The sequence below is a fragment of the Ochlerotatus camptorhynchus genome, unplaced genomic scaffold, assembly GCF_037179485.1.
Source record: "Ochlerotatus camptorhynchus isolate MF236.1 unplaced genomic scaffold, CSIRO-AGI_Acam_v1.1 ptg000179l, whole genome shotgun sequence".
In the NCBI taxonomy this organism is placed as follows: Eukaryota; Metazoa; Arthropoda; class Insecta; order Diptera; family Culicidae; genus Ochlerotatus; species Ochlerotatus camptorhynchus.
Genome location: NW_027040669.1, coordinates 1010600 through 1031945, shown reverse-complemented (window position 1 = coordinate 1031945; position 21346 = coordinate 1010600). Strand labels below are relative to the sequence as shown.

At 41.8% G+C, this 21346-nt stretch overlaps 1 protein-coding gene across 2 annotated transcripts in view; it reads left to right on the top strand.

The window, feature by feature from the left end:
• The window catches only part of TrissinR (Trissin receptor), a 232469-nt gene that overhangs the window by 153052 nt on the left and 58071 nt on the right, over positions 1-21346 (top strand). For both annotated transcript variants that reach the window (XM_065222853.1, XM_065222852.1), the window contains exon 3: positions 10567-10711. In XM_065222853.1, coding sequence (XP_065078925.1) covers positions 10567-10711 — 145 coding nt within the window. The remainder of the gene's footprint in view (positions 1-10566; positions 10712-21346) is intronic.

The following is a 21346-nucleotide window of genomic DNA, read 5'->3' as shown; positions in this document are numbered from 1 at the left end:
TTATACTAATTGAACTTGAAAAAGAAATTTAATTTGATTTTTTAAATAAACGATTTCACCGATTTACACGCGTTTTCCCTTGACCAAATTTTGACCGTATCACCCTTTATTGCATATTTACAGATGCAATATTTCTTAGTCTCTTTGTCCTGATTGAATTCTATTCGATTCATTGCGTAAATTGCGATAGTTGAATGCAATGCAAACAATTCGAAGATTTTATGTTTGCGTTGAATAGGTGTAAGTAAACATTTTATATGAATAATATTGTTCACTGTGCTATTAGTAAATCAACTTATGAGTGTCATAAAATATTCTGTTGACATTTTTAAAAAGTTGAAATTTTTCTACGAAATCTAGAAACATAACTAGGGTATGTGTACCAGTTTTAGGCCCTAGTGGTCGTCGAATTGACCTTATCTTAAATTTCACATTTTAACATTCTTTCTAAATGTGCTTCGATACAAGGTAAACAGAAATGTTTTGGCAGAAATCTACGCAAATGAGGCCATTCAAATTTATTTCAAATATGGCCCTAGGGCCAAAAATTAGACCACTAGCGCCAATACTGGTACACTTATCCTATGTAAAATAGATTCAAATGATTACTTTCGATTGTAAATAGTGCTTATTGTTGCTAGAAAATATAGCCGTTCCCTTCCTTAGCCTTTTCGATCAATCTTTCCACGTTTTTAGTGCAAAATAATTGGAGTAGATCTTTTGCTCAAAACATTTTGCATTGGCCGCAGCTAAGAAGCATATGGAGCATTGAATCCTTGGGTATTACAGGCACCGAAAAGCACTCGATTTGATTTATCGTTTTGCTTGCGAAATTCTTGCGAATGGGACGATGGTCAGCTCAAAACATTGCATAATTTCTGCATAAACCGGGACACTTGTTGCAAAATGATGTTGTTTCTCTTTGGACTTCAAAATGTATGCAGTTAACTCCTAATTTGCTGGGTCGTATTTTTCCTTCTACGAATCCAAAATGAAATCAAAGTTGATGCAGTTGGCTCCAAACATTAAAAAAAAAGTTTAGTAAAAAAAAATGGTACATTCATTTTTCTTCTAAGTATACAAACATATTTAAGATTTGAAGAAGTATTGACGTGGAGTTTCCCCACTGTTTTGCCATAACTGAAGAAAACAATACTTATGGCTTACAATGACATTTCAGGATTAATCGGTCATTGCAAACGTTAATATATTTTTTGCTGTGTGACTCACACTGACTGTGTGAGGAACTAGCTTAATAGTTATAAATAAAAGACGTTAATAGTTAAGGAAAAACCAAGACATAAGTTCAAAAGTTCTAAGAAGACAGATAATTATAAACCACGCTATAATTATTTCAATAGAATTGACTATCCTCTTGATCCCCTTTCTCATTTTACAGCTGGTATAATCAATTTGACAGATCGATGTCTTTCTATACCACTTGAAATCACTGAAATGGGGTCGATTTCACTAGTTTTCAGCATTTTTGAACTCGGTAAGGTGATGATCATTTCCAATGCAAAATCCTACGCTGAATTCAATGCCGTTGTCAGAAAAAATTAAAGTAGAGCCATTTTTGAGATATACAAAAATTTTGATTTTTTGAATTTTGGACAAAAGTACGATTACTAAAATGTCAATATCTTTGGAACTAGTGCACCAATTTTAAATATTTTTTTTTATGAAAATGAAGCTAAACAAATTTGCTATCGTTCACTAGAATATTATGTCTTAATTAAAAATTTAATTTTGAAGTCATTTAAAAATGTACAGCATTTTTTTATTTTTCCTGCGAATTTTCCATAAAAATCTTGTTTTAATCAACATTTTTAATGGGATAAAAAGATTGAAAAAATCATTCCATAATTAATCCTTAAAGTCCATTCAAAACTGGAGAAAATGAGCCTTTAATGGATGAAATCGGTTGGAAATTGTCGAAGTTATGAGCATTTTTGTAAAACACTTAAAAATGTTGCTGAAATACAACAGCTTTAGAGTTCCTTTTCTAGGTGTCGTTGTAAGCATCCAAATCGCATGTAAAGTTTTCATGGGAGATTCTTTTCTCTACATATCAATTTGATTAAGGCATATCAGGATTTAAAACCGAGTTGATACAAAAGAAATTTATTTAGGTTTTATTAAAAATGATTGAGAATCGAATGACTTTGTCTTCGATGTTTTGAACTTGTTTCTCGAATCAGAAACCAACAATAGTCACCCATCATTGCTTCATCCCAAAACCCTTGGTAACGACGTTCCATCATCTTCATTTGTTGGTGAAAACGTTCGCCGTGCTCATCACTCTCGTCACCAAGATTTTCCGGGAAAAAATCCATGTGAGAATGTAGGAAATGTATCTTCAAAGACATATTCACATCTGTGTTCAGTGAAATAAAAGGATTTGAAATTAATTATATGTAACAAACACAATATTTTTGATTTATACCTATTTTCTCATAATTTTTGAGCAATTCATCGACGGCTTCCTCATAATCTGGGCTTCTGAAATTTCCTAAAAAGGTTGTGACAACACGCTGGAACGATTTCCACGCTTCTTCCTCATCTGGTGTCAAAACTGTATTGAATGCGGAATCATTGAGCAGTTTTTTGATCTGTGGGCCAACAAATACACCTTCCTTTATCTTTGCGTCAGATAAATTTGGAAACACTGATTTCAAGTACTGGAATGCCGACCCTTCTTTTTGCAACGCTTTGACGAAATTTTTGAATAGCCCAAGTTTTATATGTAGTGGTGGAAGTATTATGCGTTCTTTTACCACAAGAGGATCATTTTTAACGTTGTCTTTACCAATTGTGAAATTATCCCGTTTTGGCCAATCTTTTCGGACGTAGTGTTCCTTACGAGCTCGACTGTCCCATTTACACAAAAAACACATATATTTTGTGTATCCCTGTTGCAATCCAGTCAACATGGCAACCACTTTAAGATCGGAACAAATTTTCCAATTGTGTTGATTGTAATTTATCAAATTGAGCAATAGAGCCATTGATTCATACGTTTCCTTCATATTAACGGCATGAGCTAATGGAATAGAAGGTTTCTCATTCCCTTGATGCAATAAAACGGCTTTCAAGCTCAACTTGCTGCTATCGATGAACAAACGCCATTCAGCTGGATCATATGGCTCACCAAACTCTTCAAACAAGCCGTTTACGTCATGGCAAAAACATGCCTTGTCCTTTGTAGAATAATATTTGTCAAATTTCTTGTGACAATTCCTGTGACAAGAAATTTTGACCTCCTTGCTCAGCATGTTGTGTTCTTTCAAGCGTGATGCCAGCAATTCGGATTTCTCCTTCGATAAGTCGAGATCTCGCACCAAATCATTAAATTCGGATTGTGTAAACAGTTTTGGGTTTCTTTCCAATTCCACCTCGAAGACTTCCTCGCATTCCTCCTTGAATTCCTCCTCACTTTTTGTAACGGTCGATTCAACAGAGGGCGCTCGTTTCCGCTTTGGATAAACAGGATACGGGACCGAACTTGAATGTGGAACAGGTTTTGTCATAGAAGCCACTTGTGGATACTCAACTGTTTTGTAACGTCCTTGTTGCTTAACTTTTGTCAAGCAGAAATAACAATCCGTTGCATGACAAAACGGTCGACGCCATATGGTGGGCATGTCAAAGGACAAATAGCGACTGACAGATGACAAATAAGTGATTTAGTAAGTAAGAATTTTTTTTTTTAACTTTTCGTTTATTTGTTAGGCTCAAATGTCGTTAAACTTTACGGAGCCGAGGTCTATCAAAATACAATAAATCCTAGTTAAATTACATTATTTTTCTTTTTCTTATTTTCAAATTGCTCTAAATAGATGGCATCAATCCTCTTCTTGCTTTCCTCGATCAATGCACACCGTTCTCCAGGATCGTCAATATGCGAAAGATCTGGGATCATATATGGGCGCTGTGTATATGGACAAATATCACCACTCACAGAGATCAGGCTGCTATCACTTTCGCTTGAGTCATTTGCGTTCAATTTTTTGGTTGCATTGTTTGTGGTGTCCGAGTCGACTGATCGCTGGCGTTTCGTTTCGGTTTTGTTGTTTTGCTGTTGGTCTGCATTTGGTATCGATTTCGGGAGCGAGGGCCACTGCTTACTGTTGGCTGCGTTTGATGGAAGTTTGTGTGCGTTGTTGTTGTTCTTGTTCTTGCTGTTAACGTAGTTGTTATTGGTGCTGCTACTGAGAGTATTGTCTTCGTTTGCTACTGCTGTTGCTACTGCTGTTACTGCTGCTGCTGCTGCTGCTGCTGCTGCTGCTGCTGCCACATCGGAGCAGCGTTGCTTTGGGTGAGATTTGCGCTCACAATTGCGACATGTTTTCACTTGGTTTGGGTATGATACCAGTGTAATTTCGCCATCCACGGTGATGAATGACGGGATGGGAAGAATAAGTCTCATTTTTAAAACACGCACTCCATTGCTGAAGCCTGGAAAATAACTCTTCCAAACCTCACCGCAAATTGCTATCACCTCTCCATACTGGCGCATATGGTCGATGATAGCCACATTTTCCATGTCATCTGGGAGATCATGCAAACGTACGTCGACAGTGCTACTTTCGACATAAATTGGAATAGAGATCTTTTTTCCCTCATACTCCATAAAATGCTTCAGGTGATGAGCTGAAGCGATTCTTCTTGCTACTTCGTTACTTTGCATACCCAGACATACAACATTTTTCACATTGTGTGGCTGGATACATTTCACTTGTGACATATCAAGTTGCAGTTCACTTTCTAAAAATCGTTTGATTTCCGAAATACACGGCCGCTTAGGCAGAATGGATGTATCCAAAACGACACAGTTTTCTCGCAAAGCCCGCATGGCTATGGGCAACAAAACTCACGCGTGTCACACAAAAGAAGTTCGGGAATGGTATTATACGTCTGATCGGTTAAGGAGATGGATAGCCAAGTAAGACATTAACACTTATCAAAAATAGATGAAGTAAGATAATGTCGATCAGGAAAGAACAAAGCACTACCATGCTGTACATAAATTGTTTATATGAAAGTTATTCAAAAAATCAATTTACCTTGCGCCTGAAATCCACCTAGCCAAGCACGTTTTGCACGAACTACATAATACTTTTGGAATCCACGGTTCGTCAAAGTCTCCAGGATCAATTTTAAAATAAAGCCTTTATGCAGTTTGCAACGAAGCAGTGAAATTGACCGATTTTGTAAATATATAGTTGCCACACGCGTAACAAAACTTTTGAGGATCATTTTTACACTTGAATTCACGTTTTGTCGTATACATCGTTAAGCAATGTTAAAGAAAGAAAGCTGTAAAATTGAGTTGGTTGCGTTAGGTTCTCGCCGAGCGGTCTCACAAACACTAGCGTAAATTATATTGTTGAAAATATCCCATTTAATTTTGCGTGACAGCTGGTAGTGTTAGTGAAATGCACCGTATGCGTACACGTCCGCAGAAAGGCTTACTTGAAGTGGTGCATGAACCTAGGAGCGGGACAACGGCCAATCTTGGAACATTCAATTTCCATGATTTTACAAAAAATTTCATAACTTTGACAATTTCCAACCGATTTCATCCATTAAAGGCTCATTTTCTCCAGTTTTTAATGGACTTTAAGAATAAATTATGGAATGATTTTTTGAATCTTTTTATCCCATTAAAAATGTTGATTAAAACAAGATTTTTTATGGAAAATTCGCAGGAAAAATAAAAAAAAAATGCTGTAAATTTTTAAATGACTTCAAAAAATTTTTTAATTAAGACATAATATTCTAGTGAACGATAGCAAATTTATTTAGCTTCACTTTCATAAAAAAAAGATTTAAAATTGGTGCACTAGTTCCAACGATATTGACATTTTAGTAATCGTACTTTTGTCCAAAATTCAAAAAATCAAAATTTTTGTATATCTCAAAAATGGCTCTACTTTAATTTTTTCTGACCACGGCATTGAATTCAGCGTAGGATTTTGCATTAGAAACGTTGGTCAACCACTAAAGTTCACACTTTTTATGTTGTTTTGTAAACTAGTGTTTTTGATTATCGAGTTCCACATATGTTATGTGAATCTACCGAAGATCCAATCTGTGAGGTACATGAATACGGGAATTAATATTCACAGATTCCTTTCCCACACTAATGAAAGTGTTTGTGATATTTTCATACAATGTTGGTACGACTGATGTGGAACATTGGCAACACGGCACAAATGATGTGGCTACGAAAGCTCGTGCTTGTTCCATTGCATTCAGCAGCAGACTCTAGGAAAGGTAAGTCCTATTTTGTGAGCCAACCGAATTCCTGTGTCGAGTGATTTCACAGTAATAAGGTATAATGGCGATTGCATCAATTCACGGAATTCTTTGGGTATTTACACAATCGATGAGGAGAGTGGAATACAACAGGAAATGCTTACAGCGGCCTTGAGTGATCAGTTGCAGGAACACCTTGTTCGATGTGCGGTCCATACACTGCAATTGGCTATTTTGGACGTTGTCAACAAATCGGACGAGGGAGTGAGGAAACTGACCGAAGTGGCTAAAAAATGTAAGTCGGTGAAATATGCCACTTTTTTTTAGTTGCATGGCGCCAGCTATCCGCCGGTATGGGGGCAAACATGTTGGGAAAGGATCTATTTGATGATAGATCAAATGGATTGTTTACAAAATCTGATACGCCCCTTGGAAAAAGTAATCGATATTTGTCAAACTGGTGGCCCGCCCACGCAAACCGACACCACCGAGCAATTTCCGCCCATCTGAATGGTGTTAATTGATGAGGGTGAGGTATCCCGAGCCCACCAAATTGAAGATTTTAGACTATATTTACAAACGTAAGTGCATTTTACAACGAACAAATGGAATTTTCCTTCTTTCCATTGAATAACAGTCAAAAGTAGCTGTAAATACTACATATTGAGCCTTGAAAATATATGGACACATAATTCTATCATCTTAATTAGGAATATGAACTAATCAGTGCCAACGTATCATTAGGGCGAAACAGTGAAACTACTTTAACCTCCGATTTCTCGCAAATAAAAGCTCACTCCTGTTAATTAACGATGCCTGCAAGTAGTGGAAACATTGATCTGATGGTGTCGTTACTTTGCATATATGAGGTTTTATTAGCGAGAAATCGGCGGTTTAAGTGATTGTTTACAAAAGCAATTTCTCCCTTTTGAAATATTTTGCACCGAAATCTTATTACCGTCGATTGCGGATCATTATTCCAGTCTTGCAGAGTTGATCATCCAACCGTACTTTATGTATCCTAAAATTAACAGAATAATTGGAAAGTGTCAATTAAACTCACATTTGACTAACTTCCTCGTATCATGTTTCTTCAAGAGCTTGTCGGTTGGAACATTTATTTGGATTAAGGTTTAGGTTGGGATCTAGTTTTTCCTTGAGATCGATTGCTTCCAATGTAATAGACTCCGTCTAGCTTCTCCCGGGCTGTCTCAGTTGTTTCAATCGTTTTGAATGCGTGGAATTCTGTTGTTTAAGTAAAAGTTAGCTGAAAAATAGATAATCATATTGAAGATTCGATTACTTACCGAATGATTCATCCAGTTGGAACGGGTATACACAAATTGTATTAGAGGGACGAGTTTTACTCTCAACAGCTGCACTACAAATTTTATATTATTGTTTACATTTTGATCTAAGAGAAAGAGGAGAAAACTGGCTTCTTTTTGTCGGTGACGTGTTCTTCTTCGCTCGCGAAAACAACCGTGCAAAAACTATTTCATTATGGGCGACGCAGTCGACTGTCAAAATGCAACAAAATAGATTCCCTGTTGTAAAAATTCTCGCGTTTCTGTACGTTCGCCCGACCAATCAGACGCTGATTCGCGTTTGACTGAAAATTGGTTCATAAAAGTTCCCCCTATAGGATGCTGCACGCTGACGTCACGAATGAACGCGATGAACCTGCATTCATCAGTTTGACATCCAGTGGTGGTTTGTTTACCTATGCTTTTTAGGCTATTCAAGTCGATTTTAGGTTTTAAATATAAAGAACTAAAACATATGATATCCGACTATGTTCCTTTGAAAAATATTCCACTCCAAAAAATCTAAAAAAGAAACATTTAATATTTTTTTTAATTTTTCTAAGTCCATGTAAACAAACCACTGCCAGATGTCAAAAAATGTGAGGTTAAACCGACGGTGCAGCTCTCTATTGTCTCCTCTTCCTCTTAGATTTTGATATTCTGAAATGAACCGACCTGAGTGAAGTGCCAAACGTCAAAACAAACTGCTCGAATCTGAACGCGAACTGCTTTGCTTCAGCACGATGGCGAAGAACAAAATGAACGCAAATGAGGTAAATACAAACAGCATGAAATAAGATCGAAAATGGGTTTGTTGATGTTGAAAGGTGATCTGCTCGAAGGGAAGACACTGATTTTCAATTGAAAGTGAAGATTGACAGCCTCATCGTCGATTGACGATTTTCAATTGAAAATGACTTTGTCTGGCTCTAATTCTTACTGAATGATTCGAGGATGCGACGTTTCCCTAAGGTAATAACTAAAGCTGCGTGATGAGCGGTATCCTTCACCAGTGGAACTGGTGCAACATATAATGTATGCACTGGGTTGAAGCGCTACTGCTTTCGTGTGCTGGTAAATGATAAAAACAGACACTTCTTGACACAACAAGCAACCATAACTGAGTTTTTTTTTCCTTGATTTGTTTTCCGTCGATCTTGTTTTCCGTGCTGAGCACCAATGCTACCGACGCCAGGAAGGCAGCTCCCACACCTGGACCGTACCTATCGACCCATCAACTAATGAACCGGGGACCAATGGCTTTACTTCCCTTCCGATGGGAGACGTGATCAGAGATGCTATGAACATCCATGCAGCGCCTACTGGGATTGAACCCAGGCCTGCTGGGGTGAGAGGTAATCATGCTTACCACTACACCACCGGTGCCGCTCATAACTGAGTATGCTTAAGAGAACATGTCTTTCTGAATCTGATCCGATGGACATGTATATTGTTCAGGAAATGTTCCTCCCTGTCATCACTCCCATCGAGTGACAAGCACACCAGGTTGTTGTTCCCACCGCACTTGACGTGTTCAAACATTTGAAAAGCTATTCAATAATTTATCGCTTTTTTAACGGAGAAAAGAGCTACTGTCCCAAAGTGTGCAGACACGAAACGCAACAGTTCTCGAATCCAAACCAGGCAGTCCCGTATGAGTATAGAGGTCTGTCCATAAACTACGTAGCCACTTAGCGGGAAGGGGGTTGGTAAGTATATATACAAATTGGACAATTGTCTACGCGCGGGGGGAGGGGGTCTAAAACCTCTTAAACTGTTCTACGCAGTTTATGAACAGCCCCTAGGCGGTAGACATTTATGTACCTACATTCACACTTCTTACCCGTTGCCAGATGCAAGTCGACAGGAAGGAAACGGATACCGAAGGCTATGTGCAATAAATTTCTCTTCTGAACAAAAAGAGAAGCACATAAATCTTCCGAGCTAGGGCGGATTTACGGCTTTACGAAAGTGCGATTGTTTGCAATAGTTGTTGCTCTATCTTGGAATATACACACACACACACCCACTGCATGAAACAGGCGACAACATCCCATTGCATTACGGTACGAATCAACATGCTTGTTCGACAGGGCTTTGTACATACGCCCACCATTCTACCAAGGAAAATGTTTAATGGAGAGCCATAAAGCTTTACATAGCGGAATTCCGATAGAAATGGCATTGGATAGGAAGGATATGGCACGTTTTGCTGCTATTTCAGATCGGCAAATTGACATTGTTCGTCTACCTGGGTTTGACGCTCTTAAACGAGCCATCGCCTGCTCTCAACTTAGGCTGTTAACCATTTGCCGAGTTATATTTAACTTGTGGTTAAAAGTGGCATTTGGAAAGTCATTCTGTATGTTCGAAAATCCCTGTGCCACGAAAATCCCTTGACCGGTTTTCGAGAACAACTCAGCCACGGTTGTCAAAATTTAACTTCTTGTCGGTCAGAAATAACCACGCTCGGATAGCCGGGTTAATCGATAACTTTCCATCTGTCAAATTCTAACCAAAAGTTAAAAAAATCCATCAAATGGTTCACAGCCTTCGTGTTCTTGAAGTACTTCGACAGTAGTTATTAGTTGAGAGCTTTGGCAAGCACAATGATACTCTATACCCAGGAAAGTCGAGCAAATGTCCAACCCGAAAGATTTCTTCGAGCGGACCATCAGCCTCCTTCGGTTTGGTACTACTGTGCCTTTAAGAACTGGCTGGGCTATCTGAGACTTCGATGCAAAAGGCTCAGAAAGGTCCATCTTAAATCGGAATCGTCAGTATCGTTCTGACTCAATCAAAATGTGTTTAAGCTACGTTTCTTCTGATCAAATTTGAATCATTCCTCACGTCATTTCCTCCCCGCAGATTCGACTTGAGTTGAACTATAATTGTCTACTCGAGAAAGCTGATATATCAAACCACATACAGATTTCCATTAAATGAAAAATTGCAATGCTAATTTCGTCCTCTTCTTTTCCCCTTCTCCACAAAATAGGCAACCTGCTAGTCATTCTGGTGGTGACACTCTCGAGGAGGCTCCGTTCGATCACAAACTTTTTCCTGGCCAACCTGGCCGTGGCGGACCTGTGCGTTGGCGTGTTCTGCGTGATGCAGAATTTGACCATCTACTTGATCGAAAGGTAAGTCCCACAAAATTAATTCAACCCGGGCGTGATAAAGTGAACATCACAACAGCACCACGAAAGCAACGGCGACAGGCTTGCCTTTGCTCTGGAGTTCAATTTGTCGGAATAATCTTATCAGAAAGTTGAAAAAGCTTTGCGACTGGTTTTTCATGAATATTTCAGCAAGCTGAGCGGGATACCGAATTTGCAACTTGATGGAATATTTGTTGGGGATCTTTAAACAAATTTGCTAGAACATGTGTGACAACCGACGGCTGCACGTGGCAGCGTGGAGTTTTGTAATTGGATGAAAAGAAAATTGTGACGAGCTGTTCATGGTAGCAGGGTGCTTGCTTTGAAACATTTTAATTACCTGAATGGTGGAAAATTACAATCTGGTGTTGTTTTTTTTTGGCTTCCTCGGGCAATTTGAAAATCTAAAAAAAAAGCGTTAATTACCAACAAATTGGATTCAGTTGGTTTAAAATGAGTTTTCAGGGAGGAGCGAGGGTCTTGGTTGGTTTGGTCTAAAAAAAAAAATGCTTAAAGTGACAATAACATGGCTAAAATCAAAACCTTTTTTAATCGGGTGGCTTACACTAGCAAAAAGTAAGTGGAGTTAATATTGATGGGGGTCTAGCAACGCTTGGTAACAAATCAAGATTTCAGAAAGAGATTATAGAGCTTGGTCCATACGAAAGAACTCTACAAGCAAATCAATTCAGATCACGTGGTTCTTCTTTTCTCCACTGTTGTGCGCTGGTTGCTCAAAGGCAAGACGACAACAAAATGTTCTTGGAAGTTCAAGGGAAAAATGATTTCATTGCTAATTCACTGGACTTGAAACTACGCACACTGGGACGAAATCAAAAAAAGAGGGACATGGTCATTTGCGATGAACCTATTGAGTGTAGCATTTTGATGTCTTCTAGAATGTTTCTTCATTTTTAAACTCTTTATTGCAATGGTATTTTTGTTTGCTTAAGGGGGGTATACACTAAGATTAAAAAAAAAAATAACTTTTGTATGCCTGATTGACATTGATGATCATCTATGGAAACATTCATTTTAAGAAATTTTGTGCAAAACGTCAATTTTCCATCTCTTAAGTGGACAAAGTTAAAGGGTAAAAATGGAGTACAAACTGTATTATTATTATATTAAAAATCGTTATTTTTACCGTAACATTTTAGTTTGAATTTTGCATTTTCTAAAACTGCACAGATTTGCTGCAAAAATCAAATCTCTATCTCTTTGTTTTAAGGATTTAAGTCCCTTCTTATAATTTTTCAACGCTATCTGTAAGGGGGCGTATCTTGAAGGTTAGCAGGTATTAGCAGCTAATTTAAACGTTAGCATCTTCAAGTCTACTGTTACGTATACAATTCATGGGGGGATCCCAGGGGATGCATAATGAATTTTCTAAAAAGTATCTTAACGTTTTGTTGTTTTCAAGACCATTTTCCGAAGCGTTTACATTAGAGTGGGTTTCCAACTGCTCTATGCTTATCTTGGTCCCCAACAACTGGGACCAAATTTGAACGAATTTGGTTATAATCTCAATATGCGGGAGAATTTTAAATTTTGAATGGGAAACGGAACGATCATATTCATTTGATTACAAAAAATCCAAATATTGCTTAAATTTCACCAAAACTTGGACTTTGATTGAGAATACTTTTTTTTTTGTCATTATTAAAGAGATGTTTAGCCATATGGCTAGTTCATCTCTTACATTGAGAACACTTGTTGGAGATGGAGCTACAACAGATAGACGGACCCTTTTTTTATACAGGGGGGAATGAACTCAGGGTGTGGGGATGGGAGAATTGCACACCCGACCCACTAAACCTTACCCTGTGCGCTTGGCCCTTGACCTCCCTGGAACCGCCCGAAGGCATTACTTCGTGGGAGGAGCCGCTATAGCGCTATGGCGCATCTCTAGCAATACTCTATCAATCTAGTTGGGCAGTAGGCAACTGCTGCTCGGCACGCCACTGTCGTTGTAGTTCCGAAACTATGTGGGTGACCGCAGTCACCACCGAGCTCGGTGGTACCACACATCCTAGGGACGATGTTATCCGGACTGGTATCCGCTCCGCATATCGCTAGCATGGCGCTCGATACTGGCTCGAAGCGTGGACAGCCGAACACAACGTGTTCGGCCGTCTCTTCGACGCCAGCACAAATGGGGCAGGTGGGAGTACTTACATGTCCGAACCTATGCAAGTAACTCCTAAAGCAGCCATGGCCCGACAGGAACTGAGTCAGGTGGAAGTTTACTTCCCCGTGGCGCCTGTTGACCCAGCTTGATAAGGAAGGTATCAAGCGGTAGGTCCACCTCCCCTTTGTGGAGTTTTCCCACTTGGACTGCCATCTCGCAATCGACACCGCTCGCGCGTTGTTGCGCACCCCTCGAACGGTCCTCGCGTCATAGCACACCACGTCCTCCTTAATGATGAGGCCGATTGGCAACATCCCTGCTATGGCACAGACAGCCTCCCTCGAGATGGTGCGGTATGCACTGGCCACCCTCAAGCACATTAGCCTGTGTGTACTCTCTAGTTTCCGCCTGTGACAGTCTATATCCAGTACCGCAGCCCACGCAGGGCCGCCGTATCTGAGGATAGATACTACGACAACAGCGAGGAGCCTGCGCTTACTGGCATTCCCTGTCGAGCTGTTTGACATCATGCGGGATAATGCCCCCACAGCCGTAGACGCTCTCTTGCAGGCGTACTCGACGTGGCAGCCGAAGCTGAGCTTATCATCGAGCATAACCCCCAAGAGTTTCAGAGAGCGCACAGACCTAATTGTGCTTTCGCCGACTGTCAACGTCGCATGCTGCACCGACATGCGATTGTTGACTACGACCACTTCAGTCTTGTGATGGGCAAGCTCCAGTTTCCTGGATCTCATTCATTCCTCCACAAGCTTGACGGAGTGAGCCGCTGTCAGCTCTACCTCCTCAAGGGATTCCCCGTAGACTACCAGCGTGACATCGTCGGCAAAACCTACAATTTTCACGCCTACTGGGAATCTTATCCTCAAAATCCATCGTACATGACGTTCCATAACACCGGGCCCAGGATGGAGCCTTCCCAAGTAACATTGCAGGTTTTATCGCGTTTTATAGCATTCTACAAGTCTAAATCATGGTCTACAGAACCCTCATAAAACCAAAACTGTTACTTGGGTTGCGGCACTCCTGCGGTGACTCTTACGCATTTTTCACCATCTTCTATGTCGTACGTCAACACACGATTCTGGAAGTAGCTTTCCAGAATCTTGTACAGCCCTCCGGGAATTTAGAGCTGGTGTAGCGAGCGGGTTATCGCCCCCCAGCACGCGCTATTGAACGTGTTCTTCACATCTAAGGTTACCACCGCGCAGTAACGAATACCCCTTCGTTTCCGGTAGACCACCTCTGCCGTCTGGATGACCTTGTGGATGGCTTCCACCGTGGATCTGCCCTTACGGAACCCGTACTGGCTGCTTGATAGGCCGTCTACACCTTCAGAGTAAGCCGACATCCTGTTGAGGATGGCCCTCCCAAGCAGTTTACCAGTGGCGTCCAGCAAACAAATGGGCCTGTATGCTCATGGGTCCCCAGGGGGTTTTCCTGGTTTCGGGAGCAGCACCAGCCTCTGCCGCTTCCACGCATCTGGGAAGAGCCTACGTCCAGAAAGGTCTGAAAAACAGAACGGAACATGTCTGGATTTTCCGCAACGGCCGCCCTCAGAGCCACAACCGGGATCCCATCTGGGCCCGGGGCCTTGCCCACCACCAGCGACTTGGCAATATCGCTAAGTTCTCTGTTCATCACTCTAGACACTTCTCCCTGATCCGCGACTGGGATCCGCGGCCAGGAGTCTTCGTCTCTACGTGGAAACAAGGACCCAACGATTATCGCCGGCGATCTATCCGGGGGTTCCGCCACGCCGCGGGTATTGGCCATGACCACTTTGTAGGCATCCCTCCATGGGTTCGTGTTGGCGCTTTGGCATAAGCTGTCAAAGCACGCACGCTTGCGTCTGGCGATCTCTTTATTGATGGCTGCCTTAGCCGCTCAAAGAGCGACAGGGCGTTCCTCCCGAGATTCAGTCGTACGAGCTCGTTGCATCTTCTTGCTCGCCTGGAGGCAAGACGCCCTGAGGATAGTAATCGACTCGCTCCACCAGTACACCGGTCTATGGCCATACCTGGGGTAGGCTCTCTTAGGCATGGTTGTATCGCACGCCCTTGTCAGCGATGCTACCAGTTCTTCCCCCGTCAGATCCGGGGTTATTCGCTCTTGCCTCAGTGCTTCGCCGAAGACCTCTTCATCGAAGAACGACGACCGCCAGCCTCGAGCGCAAGAAGTATTTCATCCTGCCAGTCGCCTCTCACCTGGCCCCACACTATAGCGGATCGCCTGATGGTCACTATGGGTGTAACCCTCATCGACCCTCCAGTGTAGGTTGCCCTCCAAACACGGGCTACAGTACGTCACATCACTGATGGATTCTGCACCATTCCTTCTGTAGGTACTGACCGAGCCGGTGTTGGCTAGTACAACGTCCAGTTTGGGCCATTGCCTCCAGTAGAATGCATCCTCTCTGGTTGGTGTGGTGGCTGCCCCACTACATCGCCCATTTGTTGAAGTCGCCCGCAATGACCACCGGTCTTAGGCCGACAAGTACTGCAGTGAGTCTGTCCACCATCTGCGAGAACTGCTCAATAGACCACCTGGGCGGATAGATGGACTGACCCTACCGTAAACCTTCCACACAATACCCTACAAATAGGTGAGAGAGTAGGTAACAAGAGAGCGCATGTGCAAATATCCTCTGTCCAACTATGTTTGTGGTTCTGCTGTGCCTTGTCGTATCCCAAAGTCTCCTGGCACGTAAAGGCCTACGTACATTAGATTCGGATCGGACGCGTTGCAGCAAAGTGACAGCTAAATCTATTGTCTAACTGTCAAATTTACGTCAACGCAACGCAAACGGATCTAATGTGGGTGGCCCTTAAGTGAGCGGATTTTCAACTCTTCTCCACATTAAGACCATTGCAATAAACAGATTGAGCGTTGACGACGATATGAGATTGGCATGGTCACAAACGTAGCCCCGTAACTAGATTTAAGATCTACAACAATCGCACTGAACGAGCCCCTTAGCTGTTGTTTACATAGAATTTTGAAATAAATCGATTATTTAACAGATCAAATGAATGGTTTTTATTTATTCATCTCAGCGTAAATTATACAAGGTACTTTCCGGACTACGGCTATGATTTCTATATGGGGTACACTTTGTGAAAACCAAAAATTGAACATGTAACAAAATTATGAAAGATTTTGAACATTAATAACTTATCTGGTCCTGAACCAATTTCTATAGTTTTATCTTCAATCGATCATAAATATTTCTACGCATCAATAGCAATGCATTTGACTGATGATTTTCAACAAAAAACTATTGAAAAAGTGGTAGTGTCAAGCATTGTCCAATGTACGAATAAAAAGTGATAATTTTATCACTGTTTTCATGAAATAAACTTTCTTCCCAAACCCAGTCGTCATAATCGAGTACCACTTGGTTGCACATGATTCTGCTTTAACCTGAAGAGATATAAAAGAGCGCAGCTGTTTAGCCTCAACTCACTGTGTCGACCCTATTGTCTACTACGGTATCCTTCCAGAGACGTCCGAAAACGTTGACCGGTGTCTGCGTTCCATCGAATAGGTGATATTCCGGGCCAGGGAACAACACCTGCCAGTATCCAGACAGGTGAGCAATACTCTTAACCTTGATAGAATTGCCAAAAATCTCATTAGACTCCGTAACTCCATTCGAAGGCAATACCAGCGTTCTGGCTTGCCTGTATTGAAGACCCATTGTAATCGCTAAACGAAAACCCTTTTGGACACTAACCAAAATCCTTACAAATATCCATTCCACCCCTGACCCCACTGGATAGCTCCGGCGACCCAGTGGTTCATCTGATAACTCCTGAAGAGAAGGGTGCCGTGATAGGTCAACACTTCGTCAGCTCCCATAATCTCGGACAAAACATCGTCCGCCCTCACGAAGTTGAGGTTGCTGAAAATGCAACAACCTCCATCAGATTCCTAATATTTTTCCCGAGGAATCCGAGATTACGGCTGACGAACTTTTGGCCAATCGTGTTGAAAGTCAGCTAAAGTCATACCCATCCGGAAACCTGAGAAGGATCCGTCCTCTCTTTTAAGTTATTGACCAATCAGCCTTCTCTCAGGGTTATCAAACTCGACAGTGAGCATTCATAAGGGCGTATGCGCGATGATCGATTCTCTTCATCGATTTTCTCTTTTGTTAATAACTCGCTAGATTTAACATTTGTCGGTGCGTTTGTTGTTGCTTTTGAAAGCCAATACAACCTATTATAACTCTACTTTGAACACATTCTACAAAATTGTTTCGCTTAGCTGTAGCAATGCAAAGAGAAAAACGATGAAGAGGATCGATTATCACGTATACGCCCTTATGGATGCTCACTGTCGAACTGATCGAAAGAGCAGTCTATCACCGGCTCCTAACATGCGCCGAAGAAAAAACTTATTACTCGAGGAACAGTTTGGTTTTCGGAAAGGTCGTTCGACCGTTCACTACCTAACTCGAGTAACAAACATTCTCTGTCTGTTTTTAAAACATCTGCCATGGCGTTGTTGGACGTTTAAAAAGCGTTCGACAATGTCTGGCATGATGGCCTGGTGTTCAAATTGCAGCAGTACGGTCTTCCAATCTTCCTAGTGAAGATAATAAATAACTATGCATCGGACAGGACGTTCCGAGTCTCTCTGAATAGCATCACATCGGATGCTTTCAACATCGGTGCCGGGGTTCCACAAGGAAGCATCCTTGGCCCCATCCTATTCAACCTGTTCACCTCCGATATGCCGGCTCTCTCTGATGGTGGATCGTTGTCTCTGTTCGCATCCATCGTCTACAAGGGTAGGGTCATTGGAGCTCTCACTGCAAAACTTCAGAGAGTATCAACGCGGCAGGTCATCATCTTTCCACACTCTAAATTTCAAGATGATTATTACAGTCAAGAGTTGGAATAGAATTTATCTGTGCCATAGATAGAATTTATCCATATTCAGAGCCACACGCCCCCAACGACCACACACAATGCTCTCCAGAATTGTAATCTTGTAACCAAACTTGAAAGCAGCTGTGTAACTGATTTTGATATATTTTCTTCATCAACATTCTCTTTGAAAACAAAATACTACAAATTTGGATTCTCCTCCAATACTTCCATTTGAATTTCTGCTTCTTGAACTCGTTGATCGCTAGGCCAGTGTTGATCTTCCAGTTGCAGCCAGCATGCACCGTGGAACCATAGTGTCTCATATTACAACTGTGCTGGGGTCATTCCTTGTGAGATAATGTCTGCTGGATTCTGCAGTCCCGCTACATGACTCCAAAGTCCCCCTCTCGTGATGTGCTGGATTTCGGAGACTCTGTTGGCGACAAATTGCTTCCATCTAGCTGGAGATGATGATAGCCAGCACTTCACAATCATTAAATCTGTCCTGAAGAATGACTGCGCTTCCAAGTGGAGAGCAGTTTTCACCTTTTCATACAAATGTGCGAGCAGAAGCGCTGAAGAAAGCTCCAATCGAGGAGTGGTTTCACGCTTTTCAGCCTTCTTCGGATTATTCAGAGGAGCTACTCTAGATTTGGCTGTCAGTAGATGAACAGACATTTCGCCAGTTATAGATGCAAGATGCAAGCTCCGTAGGCCTTGTTTGATGCATCGCAGAGTCCATGAAGTTCAACAACTGCGACATTCTTGCTGTATCCAACTCAACGAGGAATCGTCAATGTGTCCAGACCTGCTAAATTCCGATTGTACTCCCGCCATTGCTCCTGAAGATTCTCGTCCAGCGATTCATCCCATCTGTGGGGTGTGGATATGACTAAATAGATTAATATTCATTATGTATAGCATCCATTGCTGAACCCCTTGGTAAACTGTCAGATGGATGAATACATTCACTCTGCGATTCATTCTCTCCCGCCCGAATAGTACCTCAGTCAGCAAGCACAGCATTCGTCCTCTTGCGGTCGCAGCTCATCAGGCAGATAGGACGGTACCGCTGGCGTTGCCCATAAGCGCTGGGTGATTCTCGTGCGGAGCAATATTTGACTTCCACACCATCCACATTGCTTCCTCCACAGGTCTTGGATGAAGATCTTTGCCTGAACTACAACTGGTCCTACTAGACCAAGGGGATCGAATATGCGGGAAACATCCGAAAGCACACTCCGTTTGGTGATTATTGAAGTGGGGTTCCACGATGGTGTGCAGAATTTGAAGTGATCAGAGCTAGGCTTCCAGATTAATCCTAGTGTTTTAACGCTTGAATTAGCTGATTCAAGCTCCAGAATAGAACGACTGTCCCTCAAGTCTTCTGGAACGTTTATCAGCAATTCAATCGAATTGGAGTTCCACTTTCGAAGGGTGAAACCGGAAGAATGTAACAGCGCTATAATTTCTTGAATCAATACCTTGCCTTCCGCGATGTCATCTACACCTGACAGCATGTCGTCCACATAGAAATCCTGCCTGAGCACTTTTGCAGCTAACGGATATGTTGATTCTTCATCTTCCGACAAACGTTGCAAACATTTTGTAGCGAGATAGGGCGCAGAAGCAGTTCCGTACGTGACCGTTTTTAATTGATAAGTACGAATCGCTTCGTTTACGTTGTCCCTCAAAACAATTTTCAAGAACCGACGATCAGCTATGTGCTTCATGTCCATGCGATACATTTTAGCTACGTCAGTAACCAGAACCTAGCGATGTAGACAAAAGCGTAGGGAAATGTCTTGAATATCATCCTGCACTACTGGTCCTACCATCAGAGCTTCATTGAGCGAGATTCCACTCGATGTACGGCAGGAAGCATTGAATATTACCCTTAGCTTGGTAGTGGTGCTATCTGGTTTCAAAACGGCGTGATGTGGCAGGTAATAATCCCTTTCCTCTGTAGATTCTCCACAAATTTCTTCGGGAGAGTGACCATGAATCTTCCGGCTTCATCCCGAAATGTAGTCCTGTTGAAGATTTCTTCGCATGCTGATTCCTCCGTTGACAGAATGCTGGTTGATCTGCATGTTTCTAGTTCCCAGAACTTGGTAAGCTGATCCTGAATTTCAGCTGTTGAGCAGATACGAGTTAGCGATACTAATCTGCCTTCTGAATTGTCTGGTACGCGTCCGGAAACTTTCCATCCAAACACCGTATTTTGCAATGTAGGTCCATTATCGGTCGACTTTTGCCGCTCGTTACAAAGCAGGTCCATATTGGCTCGTAGAAATGTAGATCAGCAAGGAACATTGATTGAGGAAGATTCCATTTTGATGGATCGATGGCAGCAGTGGGTAAGGATACAGTCAGCTTCGGCAAGACATGAAACAGCATCTCTTCGACATACTGCAAGGCATGGTTGGATCGAGGACCTACTAGAGCTGTAACTATTTTGGTGGAAATCGATTGGGAGGGTCCAATGCCTTGGACCGATAGATATGATGAACTTTCTCGGAACTTTAACTTGTTCGAGAAGCCCTTGGTCATCAAACAATGCAGAGAACATGAGTCCAATAATGCTCGCGCCAGCATCGAATTCCCAAATCGATCCTGAATTTTGATAAGTGCTGTTGATAGGAGTATGTTTTGTGTAGGAGTGATGGGAAGTGCAACGAGGTTTTGGCTAGTGTTGGTTTGTTCTGTGGCTGATTGTGTGTGCGAGTTAGCAGAGGTAGCAGTGTTGGGAATTTGTGTCTGTTGGTTCGGTTGTGCTGATCTGACTTGTGATTGTTTAATGAGAGAGAGAAGGATTAGTATTTTCCATTTAATTCCACTACTTTATTTGCTTATCCTTGACAGATACGCGTATTTCGTCTACAATGTGCAGACTTCTTCAGTGTCTTGTACTAATACTCGACTTGACGGCAAAATTGTGATTGTTGTTGCTGTCGGGATTGCCTCAAAGGTATTGACTGTGAGTTTGGAACGGATGATCGTGTTGCTCCACTATGCAACATTTAATGATGCTTTTGAAGGCAATGGTGACATACTTCTCGCTCGCAGATCCTCACGTAATGCCCAGGATTGAGGCAATGCCGGCACAGCTTTCCTTTCATGACGGCTTCATTCCTCTCAGCAACCTTCATCCGCATAAACTTCGCACAATGAAATGCAGAATGCCATGCAGTGATGGGAAAATATCAAAAAATCAAATCTCACCAAGATCACGCTTGATTCTCGTAGACAAAAATCAACAATCAAACAACTGCGGTTGATTTTGCAAGCTATGATATCGCAGCTCGGAATATCAAGCTAACAAAACTCACCAGCTGCAAATCTCAACAAACTGTGGTGAGATTGAGTTTAATGATTTATGCTTTACACCCGAATGCAACCGAAACTTCCATAACAGCTGGCAGCAGTCACTTCGTGTCTGCCATCGGTGCAGAGTAAAAAGAGATAGCAAACTATAATTTCTCTTTCTACGAAAACGATGTGCAACGGAATCATTTTTGTGTCGAGTCAACTCTCAGCTTGATTTCTGAACGTTGTGAATAGTCTCGCAATATCAAAAGAGCTTGTAAA